This window comes from Kogia breviceps, chromosome 10, assembly GCF_026419965.1.
Source record: "Kogia breviceps isolate mKogBre1 chromosome 10, mKogBre1 haplotype 1, whole genome shotgun sequence".
Lineage (NCBI taxonomy): Eukaryota > Metazoa > Chordata > Mammalia > Artiodactyla > Physeteridae > Kogia > Kogia breviceps.
In genome coordinates this window covers 99,717,373-99,732,785 of record NC_081319.1, presented here as the reverse complement: position 1 = coordinate 99,732,785, position 15,413 = coordinate 99,717,373, and the positions used below count along the sequence as shown (strand labels likewise).

The 15,413-nt window shown below is 44.8% G+C and overlaps 1 protein-coding gene across 1 annotated transcript in view; it reads left to right on the top strand.

Annotated features, from left to right (window-relative positions):
• Nucleotides 1-15,413, top strand: part of SYCP2L (synaptonemal complex protein 2 like) — a 67,899-nt gene that overhangs the window by 50,765 nt on the left and 1,721 nt on the right. The window contains exons 25-29 of the mRNA XM_067043221.1: nt 5,906-6,007; nt 6,983-7,089; nt 7,965-8,056; nt 8,530-8,629; nt 8,735-8,793. Of these exons, the coding sequence (XP_066899322.1) occupies nt 5,906-6,007; nt 6,983-7,089; nt 7,965-8,056; nt 8,530-8,629; nt 8,735-8,793 (460 nt within the window). The remainder of the gene's footprint in view (nt 1-5,905; nt 6,008-6,982; nt 7,090-7,964; nt 8,057-8,529; nt 8,630-8,734; nt 8,794-15,413) is intronic.

The window sequence follows — 15,413 nt, the reverse complement described above, 5'->3', positions numbered from 1 at the left end:
AGGCTTTCTTACTCTCTTTTATTCTTTTTCCTTTTTTCTCCTCTGACTGTGTAATTTGGATAAATGAGCTGTCTTTGACGTAGATTCTTCTTCTGGATCAGGTCTGCTGTTGATATTCTCTATTATTGCATTTTTCATTTCACTTTTGTATTCTTTCGCTCCAGAGTTTCTGTTTGGTTCGTTTTTTTTTTTTTATTATTTCTGTTTCTCTATTAAACTTTTCATTTTGTTTGCTTATTGTTTGCCTGATTTTATTGAATTGTCTTTGTGTGTTCTTGTAGCTAAGTGAGCATCCTGAAAGCAACTATTTTGCAGTCTTTATTAGGCAAATTGCAGAGCTCCATTTTCTGTGGCTATATAATTATTGTGGTTTTGGGGAGGTGTCATGTTTCCTTGAGTTCTCAGGTTCCTTGAAGTTTTGTGTTGCTGTCTTCATATTTGAAGAAGCAGTCACCTCCTTTAGTCTTTGCTGACTGGCTTCAGGAGGGAAGTACCTTTTGTCTACTAGGGATTCTGAAGTTTTCTCAGACCTTTCCTATGGCTATGCCTGCTCCACACTTTTCTTCCTCTGGGGGGTCCTCTGCAGATCGCGCTTTCTCTGGAATCTGCACGGCCAGGCCAGGTGCTCGCAGCCTCCTGCTGCTTTCCCTCGGGCAGTGGTGGATGCTCAAGCGTGTGTGCTTAATCCGCATCCTGCTGAACAGGGCTGGCTATCTCTCACGGTCATTGCCCCTGGGGGAGGGGGGGTGCGTGCAAAGTGAGCCAGCCACAGGGTGGGGCTGTGTACGGGTGAGGCATATGGATTGGTTGCGCTGTCCGCGGTCCAGTTGCGGGGGGATCCGTAGGTGAGCCCTCCCCAGCAGCTCATGAGCAGGCTTCCTAATGGAGTCCCTGAAACAGTCGGTCCCTTTGATGCTCCCTGAGAACCCTGGATTCTCTTCTCCCAGCCACTCCCCACCCCTGAGCCGTGTAGTGTACCTCGGTATTCTGGACGGGGCAAGCAAGAAACGGTCTTCTTTGGCAGGGTCCCTCACAGCTGGGGAAACTGAGTACCCCCTCAAACGCTCTCACCTCCCCCAGTGGAGAAATCATGAGCTAAGAGGGTATCTCTTGCTGCCTTTGAGCAAGTGGTGTTGTGGCTCAAGCGAAAGTGTCCTTGTTACCCTCTTCAATGCAGCCAATCTTGGATTCTTTTCTTCCTCAGACAATGTGCTAGATCTTCCCCACGGGACTCTCAGACTTCCACAAAGCCCACTCTGTCAGTAGGTGATTTTCCAAATTGGTGTCCTTTGGGGGAAAACAGTAGAAAACTCCTGTTCTGCTCTTTTGCTCAGAGACTGTTGTTTCAACGTTTACCCTGGAGCTTTGGATATGCCGTGCTCCCAGAACTACAAGCAAACAGGATGATTACTCGTGATTTTGCATTTTGCCCTCGTGTACCTTCTTGGAGGGGCCTCCAGAATTGGGAAGGAGTCAGGAGGATAGCTTCTTTGTTCCAATGGTGCTATGAATGCCTACTTTGGTGCCTGGCAATATAGAGGCATTCAATAAATATTTGCCAAGGGACCAGAATAAGAAACTTAGAAAATGCTGTCATTCAGTGATGAACCTCTGCATAATTCCATATTGAATAATCATTTATACATAGTCACAGCTAAGTATTATTCATTGATTTACTGATTTTTAAAATGCGTTAATCCAGACAAAAGCTATTTCAGTACCCCCCGTCAGACTGAGGAATTCAGCAATAAAGATTGTCTTTAATTTTTCATATTCTCGGCATAGTACACATTGGTAGAAAAAACAAAGGAATTGGCGCTAGGAAAGTGCCTCCCCAGGAAGGATATTTTGGTAAAGATTATTCTCGCTCCAATGAAGGTTGCTGGCCTTTATCTTTTTAAGCCACAGGGTGTTACCTCAGAGTAAGATTTTTTTTTTTTTTTTTTTTTTGCGTTATGCGAGCCTCTCACTGCTGTGGCCTCTCCCGCTGCGGAGCACAGGCTCCGGACGCGCAGGCCCAGCGGCCACGGCTCACGGGCCCAGCCGCTCCATGTTATGTGGGATCTTCCCGGACCGGGACACGAACCCGCGTCCCCTGCATCGGCAGGCGGGCCCCCAACCACTGCGCCACCAGGGAAGCCCGAGAATAAGATTTTTTTTTAATGCCTTAACTTAGGAGAGCTTGGTTATTAGTCATAGGGTTGATTCTGTGTAGCGCTAAAAACCGTTTTATCAGAAGTATGAGTAAATAAATGTAATATGGACACCAAATTATTCTCTACAGCCTGTGCCCAAAATAAGTTCAGGAGCTCCTCAGATGGCAGAAGTCTTCCATTTTCATGGCAGTGAAGACACAACTGTGTTCAAAAGCAAGCGTACACTCTCCTCCTACCAGCCACCAGCAAACCAGTTAGCGTTCATTTGAGATCACTCTAGTTTCAGCCACGGTGTGTTTACTGCTTGTGTTCATTTGTGAAGTGCTGTGTGTACCTACTTTTAACCCCTTTATGAGAATGTCAAAAAGTCCTGGTGAAAGGAGGCATGCAGTTACCATGGAAACAAAGCTGCGCCAACTGCATCACTTAGGACCTGCATCCTTTAAGGAGTGCACTGATTTCCCCAGGGGAGTCTGTTCTCTCTGGAGATCCATTCCTTTGTTTCAGGTAAAATACTTAACAAGGTTGCCTCTTCAAAAAGGGTTTTCTATGCCAAATTATTTCCATGTCCCCGAAGTGATCCATCTGGTTGATCCCTGTTTAGTAGGTTCACAAATTCCAAGCAGCTCATACAGGGGGCAACCAGCTTATTTACACAGTGTTCCTGGATTGTCTCTCTATTGAAGGTAAATACTGTCTGTTCCAGCAGATGCCCTGCTTTTCCACGGGTGGTGCATTAGCATGATAAATCGAAATCAAGGCCATGCTTTGAGCTGTTGCTACAAATATGTTGTCAGAAGAGAAAAAAAAAAAAAAAACTCCGGAAGGGACAGAACAGGCAGCAAGGAGAGAAATGTAAAGAAACGTAGTGGTTGTTCATCGGTGCTTAATTGGAGCTGGCTGGAGTCCTTTCTCAGTGGTTTCTTTGGGCCCTGACTGGGATACGGACACCATGTGAGATTCAAGCATGAGCTCTCTTTTGTTTTGAGGCTGGAAGAGGACAGTGCTGTGTCTGGATTCTTTCTTTGATTTTTAAAAATCATTTAGCCTTGAAACAGTGCAACTCCCTAGAAAATATCCACCCATACTTTTCAAACAAATGAACACACCTAATCAAAGAGCAGTGAGAAGAGATAGTGGCACCTCTCAAAGCTGAGAGTTTTTCTTATGCTTTTTATTTATTTTTTTATTAGAGAGGCTGGTTGTGGGCTCTTTCTTTTCCAAGTGGGAATGTGACCTCTACCGAAGTTTTCAGTTTATGGAAACTCTACTGTAGCAAAGCAACAAAGGTGTCCCATGAAGGCCATCATTCGTCTATGATCATTTTTTCTGTATATCTGGTATTATTCACTTACTCTTTCTGCATTTGGTCATCCTTTTCTCTCAATTAGATATTTATTATCTCTCTTGTTTTACCTCTCATTTTGCTATTTCCTTTTTGTTTCTTTAATTGAAAATAATCTAAGTTGACATTTAAACTTAAGTGATTCATTTTTCTTAAAAATGTATCTTCTATACTACCACAGGGCATGAACTATTTTAACAGTGACTATTCTCTGTTTCGCATAATTTTAATAGCAAAATTCTTTTTCTTTTCCTTCTGTCACTTTGATGTTTATGACTGGTATTTCCTACTATGGTGCTATTTCTAAAAGTTAGTATTTTACAGTTCCTCCCAAAAGGTAGTTTTAGCAGATCTTAAAATGCTAAATTTTATTAATTTCAGTTTGTTATTTATGTAGTAGGTATTTTGGTCTCTAAGGTTTTTGATATTCCTGTATCTCTACCCTCACTGCTAGTATAAGATAATTAGAATACATTCTTGTTTTACTAAGATCTTTTTTAGAATATAAGCTATATCTTATTTTGTAGAATCTTGGATATTCTGCAGCATTTACAAACTTATTCATTCTTGCATTCAGTGAATGTCTACTGATGCCTACTCTGCACCAGCCACCTTCCTACATGTTAGGTATTCTAGTGAACAAAACAGACAACATACCTGCCCTCACTGGACCTTACCTTCTAGTGGGGGAGACATAATACCCAAGAAAAGTGAAATGTGTAGTATATTATATTGTGATAGAGGCTAAGTAAAAATTAAGCAGGGAAGGGGATTTAAGAGCTGGGGAGTTGGGTTGAAATTTTAGTTTGGATGGCCAGGGGAAACCTTAGTGTAGTTATGGGGGGGTGGGGGGAGGATGAAGGTCAGAAGAACAGCAGGTGCAAAGGCCCTGAGGTGAGAGTGGCCCCGGGTCTGAGGAGCTGGGAGGAGACCAGGGTAGAGCAGTGGAATGCAGAAGGGGAAACTGGCCTCTTTGCTTTCCCACTATCTGCTCACCATTTTGCCCAGCTCCCTGCACATAGTAACACTCAAATATTCATTGAGCAAATTCATGAAATTAAATTCCAGAACTTTAAGGGGGAGAATCTATAGTGGCTAGCTAGATGTGGGAGGAGAGAGAGAAGAGCAGATGTTTTCTCAGTTAAGTGTGTGAGGCGGGGCTGAGTGTATAGTGGGGAAGAAAGAGCAGCTGGGTAGGGAGAAATGGAAGAGACTCGGTTTTGAGTGGAGATGCTGGGTAGGCAGTTGGAAACACAGGTTCTCTGCCTGAGAGAGCTCGGGCGAGAGAGGGATTTGGGGGATGACAGTTGAACGGATGGGACTGAGGAGCTCCTCCCGGGAGCTGGCCTCGGACAGGCACGGTGTGGAGCTGCAGAGAGGTATGGATGCTTTCTGCAGGCAGAGCCTCAGGCCTTGGTGGTGGGAGAGAAGAGGATGGTAAAAAGCAGGAGTCGGGCCTGGTGCTAGAGCACTATTGACAGTGATGAGATGCCACTGATAAGACAGAGGGCCCGCATGGGGTGAGGACATGTTGGGGGTGAACTGAACCTCAAAATAAAAGATATTGTACGTGTTATTTCCCTACCCCTATCTTTCCCCTGCCTGCCTCCCTCTCCCCACTGGTAACCACTAGTTTCTTCTCCATATCTGTGAGTCTGTAAGAGGTACAAACTACGAGGTATAAAATAAGCTACAAGGAAATATTGTACAACGTGGGGAACATAGCCAATAGTTTATAATAACTATAAAGGGAGTATATAACCTTTAAAAATTGTGAATCATCGTATTGTACACCTGTAGCTCATCTCACATTGTACAGCAGCTATACTTCAATTTTTTTAAAAAAGGAAATGTTTAGTAAATGCTGAACTGAAAGCAGAATCTGTATTTAAGTCTCCTCAGCGGAGGCTCTCAGTCACTAGCGAGCTAGCGGGGATCCACGCTGAGCTCCTTTATGAGGCAGCTCTCAGTTCGGTGCTGAAGCTCCTGGGTCACCAGCAGGTGGCGCCCTCCGCGGGGTGATGCGATGAGCTTCCGAGGGCCAGTCGGCCCGGGAACCTCGCCACCTTGCTCTTCAGCCCAGAGCCCTGGAAGTGGTCTTGACGCCAACCATTCCTGCTTTTTGTTCGCCGCAGCCTGTATCCTGCTCAGGGGAGCGTCCCTGAGCTCATCAAAGGGACGCACGTTGCCGTGGGTCCTCTTTCCGGCACCAGGAGGCGTAGTGCTTTGATACTTGCGGTGTTCTTAGTCAACATGACAAATGATAAGCAATTTGTAACAAGTAGGGAGTGAGTTTCGCTTGCCGCTCATCCAGGCTAGGTACTAACTGGCGAAAAGAGAGCAAGATAAATTTAGGACCCAGGAAACGTGTGTGTGGTTATCAGTGGACTGCGCTTGCCTTCAGACGGAGCGGACGGTCATTTCGCTGAGCCGAAAGAGTCTCGACTGGAAGAAGGTGATGCTCCGGGACGCCTTTCCTCCGCGGCAGAAGAAACGGACTTGGCAGGTAACGTTGTGCCCCCAGGCAGCCGGTCAAGCAGGAATGTGGCAAATGTGTCAGCACGGAATGTCCCAGCGTGAATTACAGGGCAGTTACAGTGTTAAGGTCATAGTAGCTGCGGGACCCTAAAAGCTAAGCACTCTGTCCTTTCAGAGACAAGTGCACTCCTGCACACATTGTAGATAAAAGCAAGCACTGTCTCCTCCTGGCAATTTGATTTCTGCTTCTAAACTCTGTGTGGCAATTTTCAGGGCCTAGGTGTTCTTAAATTTACAGGTCTCTGCTCTAGGTGATGATTATTAGCTAAATTTTTGAGTTAAAAATATCCACTCTGTACAAATGAAGGAGACTGATCCGAAAAGGCTGCATATGTGGCGTTGACCTTCTGGATGAGTGACACTGTGATACTTTGAAACAAAAGGCTCCGAGAAGGCAAATTTAGGAAGCCCTGAGGTACTAGAGGGCTGTGGTTAAGAGCCAGGCAGCCTGGGTTCCAGTCCTGGAGCTGTCCATGTGAGCTTGCACCAGTTATGTGATATCTGTGTTAAAAGTGGGCATTAACAGTGCCTATCTCACTTGGATTTTGTGAGGATTAAATGAGCTGATACATTACAGATCCCTTGTAAAACTCCTTGGCACCCGGAAGCTGTTATGCCAGCATTGTCCCTAGAAATGCCCTACCCATCGCATCCTCCTAAAAGCCTCTTACGCGACACCTCCGCCTGCTTCTTAGACGTACTATCAGTTGCTCTGATTTAAGGTGCTGGGAAAGTTTGGATGAAATGAACACTTGCCAAGCTGGCCTGGTGGGTCACGGCCAGAGTCAGCCCTCCTGCGGTCACAGCCAGGCAGCCAGTGGGGCTTCTGGAGGTCGCATCTGTGCTTCCAATGACTGTCCGTGCTCTGGGCAGCGGGTGGACTGAGCACACCTATTTTGAGCCCTTTGTCAGTTTAATTTAATGTTCTGTTCTTCTCGTTCAGAGGGCATTTCTACTTCATCCTTAAAAGTTATTCCAGAGAACTTGAAAGGTTCTGCAATGATCACCACCTTTGAAAACTTCACTAGAGAACTGAAAAGAAAATACGAGGTAAGGGCCCACTAAAAATGAAAAGCCAGCTCGTTATGTGTTTAAAGTAACAGGTTCATATTCATTAATACCACTGTTATCCTTCCTGTGTGAAGGTGTCCCTGAGTCTCTGGGGAGGTGGGTTTGTCTTAGCTGTGGTCACTGAATTTAGTGCCTTTGTGAACTGTGGTTTATATTTATAAACCATGTCCCTTTGCTACCATGGGACCGGATGGACCTCTATGGAAAGGTTTGGTCTTGTTGATTGCGTTCTCAGAAAATTGGACAGCCAGGAAGCAGTGATTTGGTCACAGTGATAGACATGGAAGAGAAGGCGGGGGGACCGTGTGGATGAGAGAGGTGTCTGGGACAAAGAAGGAGGGGACCGTGGACAGGTCAGCCGAGTGGTGGCCAGTTGAGATTCCGCACATACAGGCTGTCACAAAACCTTGCCTGCAAGGTGAACTTTGAAAGCACTTCCATCCCCTCCGTTTTGTCCTACTATTTATAAATCCCTACTGAGTTATTTATTAGCAAATCTGAGAAAAGTATGTTACCCTAACATAGATTCATTGAACTAACTTGGAAGATCTCCAATCTTATTTTCTGCAGTACCAGTGTGAGCTAATTTATCATGGAAATTTGTTCATGGTATTCAATTTGTGTATCAGTAGCATGAATATAAGTTTTACTATTTTTAGCTTATTGTCCTTTATGGGTATCAAGCCTGAGGCAATACGCGAAGCACGTGGCATGGTGTCTTATTACAGTTCTTTAGTGATAATGTTTGCTGTGAATGTTATGTGCAGGCAACATCTTTTTAATACAAAGCCCACACCCGATGTGGGTAGTTATGTTGAAGCCAAACGTACTCATTTTGCTGTTGTATGGTTTAGCTTAGGTACAGGAGGAGCCCACTTTATTCAGAAACTGCAAAGCAAGCACCGGCTTGCCTGATGAAACTTTTAAACCAGATACACCTGTGCAGGTAAGTTTCGGGTTCAAAACAAATTTATGGACTTGGGATCCCTCACAAACAACATTTCCAAGGGGAAAGAAGAGGAAGGAGACATATATATATATATATATATATATATATATATATATATATATATATATATATATTTTTTTTTTTTTTTTTTGCGGCACGCGGGCCTCTCACTGCTGTGGCCTCTCCCGTAGCGGAGCACAGGCTCCGGACGCGCAGGCTCAGCGGTCATGGCTCACGGGCCCAGCCGCTCCGCGGCACGTGGGATCCTCCCGGACCGGGGCACGAACCCGCGTCCCCCGCATCGGCAGGCGGACTCTCAACCACCGCGCCACCAGGGAAGCCCGAGACGTATATTTTTAAGACAAGAACCGTCTAGAGAAAGATATGAAGTATCTTTGCAGTAAGATTCAGAAGGTCTTGTGTCACGTCCAAGCGGTCCCAGTGAAATTTGTTGCTTTTGTTTTTGTCAGACTGAATAAACTAGAACAGTTTCACGCTTTCGTTCTTCAAGAGCTGAGCAATCTTGAGAAGGATATTGGGGGTCTGCAACGCCTTGAGGAGGATGTTCTGGTAAGTTCTTTTTGTTTGGAACATTCTCTGTGACTTAAGAGGATCGGTTCCCGGGTGGAGTAACTGTCAACCCCTTCAACCAACCAACCTTTTGTTCAATTTTAGGAATTCTGGGGGAAACAGTCTGATGATCTGAAATCATTCTGTGAACTGCAGCTGCTGAGGTATTTATTGATTTATTTTTAACAAGCATTCTTTCTAGAAGTATCTTAGTTGAAGTATGAGGTATTTAGCTAGAGCATGAGCAGTTGATGTTGGTAAAACCTTACGTAAGTAGCTAATTAGCCGCCTTATTTTCTAACCAGCCACTTGCGTGGCACTCTCCGGGCACAGGGCGTGGCTTGGGATATCGCTCAGGAAGTATACATTTTGGAAAGCATAAACAGGATCATCCGAATTTCAGTGTTTTTGGATACAAAGTGTTTTCTTTTTAAGCAACATTTAAAAAAATTAAAATAGATTTTAGGAAAAATACAGAGGTTTCTGTGTGAACAGTTGATTTTCATTTAAACTGAATTGTGTTCTTGAAAGAATGTATTCTAAACACCTTATATATATGTAAACATTTTAAACATATATATGTACTTTAAAACAAGTGCTTTAAAACCAAGATAAGCATGGGTTTATCTTGCTGCACGTTCCTTTCTCTGTGGTTAGTCAGTTACCATCTGAGGCTGCTGCTTCTGTCCATTTGGACCACTGTTCCTCTTTCTCGAGTGTCGGGGGTCGGGGAGTGTAGACTGGAGCCCTTCACTCCACTGCCTGTGCCCTGGGAGAAATTCTAGTGTTTTCTTCCTGCTTGAATCAAAAGGGATCCCTATATAAAGTTATAACGGGTAAAGCTTTCTCTACCATTTGAGCATCAGCTTTTATCACAGAAATGTAAGTCACGTGGTTTTAAAAAGGATGTTAATCTTTTTTTCCTTTTAAAATATTTGTTTATTTATTTATTCTTGGCCGCACCGTGCAGCATGTGGTTCCCTGACCAGGGATCGAACCCTCACCCCCTGCATTGGAAGCTCAGAGTCTTAACCACTGGTCCGCCAGGGAAGTCCCCCAAAGGGTATAATTCTGATCACATCATGTATTTCAAACCAGAACAACAAAAAGTGTCAAAATTTGAGTTATCCATTCTGCTATTTACTCCCGTTAACATAATGAATAATAATGGCAGCATAGTCTATAGATTTTCCAAGTTCTTTCGTACACACGTCGTCTTCCATGTACCATTATACGTGATGAAGGTGGGTATCCATTCAAAATCTCCTCACTGAATATGCCCGTGGTTGGTTACGAATGGTTCTCAAACTAGTTGGAATAGGACCTCCTAACACTTTTAAAATTTATTGAGGATCCCCAGAGAGCTTTTGCTTTGTGGGTTATATCTGTGAATATTTTCCACATTAAAAATTGAGACTGGGGCTTCCCTGGTGGTGCAGTGGTTGAGAGTCCGCCTGCCGATGCAGGGGATGTGGGTTCGTGCCCCAGTCCGGGAAGATCCCACGTGCCACGGAGCGGCTGGGCCCGTGAGCCATGGCCGCTGAGCCTGCGCGTCCCGAGCCTGTGCTCTGCAACGGGAGAGGCCACAACAGTGAGAGGCCCGCGTACCGCAAAAAAACAAAAAAAAAAAAAAAAGAGAGACTGAGTTTTTTAATGTATTTATTAAAAATAACAGTAATAAATGATTACATACTGATGTAAAAAACAGACTTTTATGAAAAATAATTAGACTTCAAAACAAGAAATTTGAGAAGAGTAGCATTGTTTTATGTTTTTGCAAATCTCTTTAATGTCTGGCTTAATAGAAGACTTTATATCTGCTTCTGGATTCAATCCGTTGTGACACCACACAACATGTGGCCTTTAGAAAACACCACTGAACATTTGTGAGAGAGGAAGAATGAAGAAAGGAAGTAAAGTCTTAGTACTACTTATTTGTGGCTTACTACTTAGTTGTGGCTCGCGGGCTCTAATAACATTATTACCAAAATAGTTTTGACCTCACAGAACCTTTGGAAACATAGCCTCCTTAGGGGTCCCAAAGGTTCACACTAGAACTTTGACATCTTTGAGGAACTGAAAATTCTTGCATCATAGTCGTATAAGGGGGACAGTTACTTGAAATGAAGCTGGGAGCATGGCCGACTCTCTGTGACCATGTTTGTTTGTTTATTTATTTATGGCTGCATTGGGTCTTTGTTGCTGCACGCAGGCTGTCTGTAGTTGCGGCGAGCGGGGGCTACCCTTTGTTGCGGTGCGCGGGCTTCTCATTGCGGTGGCTTCTCTTGTTGCGGAGCGTGGGCTCTAGGCACGTGGGCTTCAGTAGTTGTGGCTTGCGGGCTCAGTAGTTGTGGTGCACGGGCTTCATTGCTCCGTGGCATGTGGGATCTTCCTGGACCCGGGCCCGAACCCGTGTCCCCTGCGTTGGCAGGCGGAGTCTTAACCACTGCGCCACCAGGGAAGCCCTCTGTGACCGTGCTGAGGAGTTTGAATTTTATACTAAGGGTGAAGGAAAATATAGATGGGTTTGAGCAAAGGCATTGGGTGTGATGGTGATATAATCTGATTTATATTTTAAGAAAATCTGTCTAGTTGCTATGTTGAAACTTGATTGGAAGAGAGAAGAGTAGAGGAGGAAAGCTTGACTGGAGGCCTTTGGAGAGGCTGAGAAATGGAGAGATTCCAGATACGTTCGGGAGCTGGAATTAGTAAATTACTGACAGATGGAAGCGGTAGGTAAAGGAAGGAGACTTAGGGATATGCCTCCTAGGTTGCCGTCTTCTAGCAATTGGATGGTGCTGCCACTTAGAGAAGGAAGACTGGGGCGGGTTGTGTGGTTAGAGCAGAACCTAGAGTTCATTTGCTAACATTTAAACTTTCAGTTGTCCACACTCCTCCGAGTTTTGATGAGAACCTGGAAAAATGGACAATTTTCCAGAAAAATACAATTTAGTAAAACAGACTTCTACACAGATGTGAAAACATAGGCAAATATTCCTAGAAGAAATAAAGTTGTTAAAGAACTTCCCTGCGAACGTGTGTATGGTCCAGATTGCATCACAGAGGAATTCTACCGGTCCTTTAAAGAGGGATAACTTTAGTGTTGTTGAAAGTATTCTGGCACATAGCAGAATAAAAACCCTCATTTAAAAAATAATGAATCTTGCATTGCAATACCAAAACAAGAAAAATTGCAGAGAGACCCATGGAATAATCTCACTTATGATCACAGGTGGTACCATCAGAAGTCAGTCACATTTTAGTTAAAAGAAGGAGGCAAGGAGATATTTTCTTCCAGGAAGAGGCTGAGGATTTTGGGGGAATTTGTTGCCAAGAGATTGAGTTGTAGGGGCTAGAGAGGAAGAGCTCAGGAGGGTGGGGAAGGGGAGTGGATTGGGGCAAATGGGGAGATGTACAACCAGCAGCTGGTGAGAACGGCTGTCTTTTGGTAGTTCCGAAGGCAAAGAGGGATTTGAAACCAGACAGGATTGACTCTGAGACTTCTTTCTTTTTTTTTTTTTTGCGTTACGCGGGCCTCTCACCATTGTGGCCTCTCCCGTTGCGGAGCACAGGCTCTGGACGCGCAGGCTCAGCGGCCATGGCTCACGGGCCCAGCCGCTCCGCGGCACGTGGGATCCTCCCGGACCGGGGCACGAACCCGTGTCCCCTGCATCGGCAGGCGGACTCCCAACCACTGCGCCCCCAGGGAAGCCCTGAGAGACTTTTAAAGGAGAGAGTTTATAGAATTGCCACTGTGATCCCTAATGCTTCCCGGATGGGCCAATGGCTCATGCGGCCAGCACTCCAAGAGCTTTCTGGCAGTGACGTCAGGCCCACCGAGTAAATAAATATGGAATGTGTAGAGCAACTGCCACCTCTTCTGTTTTTGGACACAGTCACTTTAAGGACAGTCACCCTCCCACCCAGCTAGATTCTTCGAATACTATCTTGTTCATTCCTACAGCATTTAATAACAGGGCTTGTTGAGCAGCTATCAACTTTGTGATTTTCTTCAAGCTAGAGGTCAGAATTAGATTCCCTAAGTAGACCATATCCAAATACATTTTAATAAGAATGTAATTTCATTTACCTTAAAGAATTTAGTATTTCTTTTTTGAAAATGTGTGTTCCGTTTCATTTTATTTGAGAGTAAATGAAGTGGGTGATTTTCTAAAAACTCCTTCAGTGTCGCAAGTTGTGATTTGAGATTTCTGAGACAGCAGTCATTCCACTTCTAGGAAATGACCTTAAAGATGAAATCGGACTGTGCAAAGACATGTAGACCAACGTGTATTACACACTACTCTCGTAGGGAGATATTGGAAGGTATCTAGATGCCCAGCTAGTGTTTGGTTAAGTAGATTGATACATTCATGTGATATACCATGTTGCCATCAAAAAGAATGACTTAGATTATATTGACTTGAAAGATGTTCAACATGAGTAAAAAGTAAAAGCTTGTTGCAAAGCAGCTTCTATGACGAAATCCCACTTTTTTAAAAAAGATTGTACCAATTTACACTTTATTAAAATAAATTTATTTTATTTTTGGCTGCATTGGGTCTTCGTTGCTGTGCGTGCAGGCTTTTCTCTAGTTGTGGCGAGCGGGGGCTGCTCTTCGTTGCGGTGCGCGGGCTTCTCACTGCGATGGCTTCTCTTGTTGCGGAGCACGGGCTCTAGGCGCGCAGGCTTCAGTACTTGTGGTGCGTGGGCTCAGTAGTTGTGGCTCACAGGCTTAGTTGCTCCGCGGCACGTGAGATCTTCCCAGACGAGGGCTCGAACCCGTGTCCCCCGCATTGGCGGGCGGATTCTTAACTACTGCGCCACCAGGGAAGCCCCCCATCTGTTTTTAATGTCAGATGAGTGTGCATATGTTCATATGTTCACTCACTCAATGAACTGTTGAGTCCTTTAGGTACCAGGTACTGTCTTAGATCCTGGGGGTAGAACAATAGGCAAGAGGTCCTCCACCTCATAGCGAGTACATTCTAGTAGGAAGGTAGATGGTAAACAAACAGATAAGAATTCATGATAGTGGTAAAGGCTAAGAAGGAAAAAAGTGTGAGGTGAGAGAATCTGATAGTATGGAAGGAGGAGAGTTCAAGCCAAACCTTCCAAAGGAAGTGAAATTTGAGTTCAGACTTGACGGGTGAGATGGAGCGCTGGTGGGAGAGCGGGGCAGGAGCGCTTCGGGGGAAATGGACAGGATGTCGGAGGCCGTGAGCAGCTTCGTATGTTCTAGGAATTCAGTGAGGGCCAAACAAAAGGAGTGAGGGTGTAGCGGTGTAAGATGAGGTCAGAAGGCGGGTGTGTGGTGCCGGTGGTCACCTAGGGCCCTGCAGGCCACAGTAAGGACACTGGATTAGATTCTAATTGCAATGAAAGGGATAAAAGTAAAGGGCTGTCCGTTCTCAAGGGCGCGTGTGTGTTGGTGTGGGAAGTCAGGTCAAGGTGCCGGGGCACAGGGAGCTGGAAGGGTTGCTGGTGGGTTACATGTGGTGGGTGGGGACACACAGCAGGATTAAGGGCAACTTCCAGCTTTGGGGCTCGGGCAGCGGGGTGGAAATCAGTGTCGTGTAAGGAAATAGTGAAGACTAGGAAAGGTCTGGTTTTATGGGTCGGGGGAGGAGGAGGATATGGATAGATATTGAAGACTTGATTTGACACATCTGATTTGTGACTTCAGCGTCTGGATGGAGTTGTCAGGTGGGTAAGTGGATGTTCAGGACTGAAACTCATGGCAGAGAGGCGTGAGCACGAGACTGGATGAGTTGACTTAGGGGCCAGTTATAGAGGGCAGTTGTTCCAGGACAGAATTCTCAGGCTGTTCCAGCGTGTTGAAGTTTGATAAGGGAGAGGAAGCCACCAGAAGAGGGCGAGAGGGCTTCCCCGCTGGTGCAGTGGTTACGAATTCACCTGTCAGTGCGGGGGGACACGGGTTCGAGCCCTGGTCTGGGAAGATCCCACGTGCCGTGGAGCAACGAAGCCCGTGCACCACAGCTGCTGAGCCTGCGAGCCACAACTACTGAGCCCGTGTGCCACAACTACTGAGCCTGTGCTCTAGAGCCCACGAGCCACAACTACTGAAGCTCGTGTGCCAAGAGCCTGTGCTCCACAACAAGAGAAGCCACCGCAATGAGAAGCCCATGTATTGCAACTAGAGAAAGCCCGTGTGCAGCAACGAAGACCCAACTCAGCCAAAAATAAATAAATAAATAAATTTATAAAAGGGGAAAAAAAAAAAAAGGAAGAAGGCGAGAAAGAATTGTCCAAGGATGGGGTGGTGTTGCAGAGGATGAGAGCATGTGGGTACATGCATATGTAATAAGAGGTCTGGATTCTCAAAGATATTCATCAAAATGTCATCTGTGGTTATTTCTGTGTGGTGACGTTTTAGGTGACTTTACTTTCTATATAGGCTGTTCTATATTTTTAGAATTTAGTGCAAGATACAAATTACTTTTGTGTAATCAACTCAAACAGCATAACATTTATAAAGTAAGAATGAACTTTTTCCCCCTCTCCCTAACCCTCCCTCTTCTCTATGATCCTGAGAGAACTAGCTCCTTACTGTTTAGTATATGTTCTTCTAGATATTTTCTCTATGTTTATGTAAGGATATATACAAATCTCTTTATAAGTTTAATTATGTATATTTTAAGTGACATAAATGATATACTAAATATGAGTATTGCTGTTCCTTTGTTCTCTCAATAACAGAAGTAGGATTCCTTTCCAAGTCAGTAGTAAGGATCTGCTAATTTTTTAAATAACTGTAAAGTAT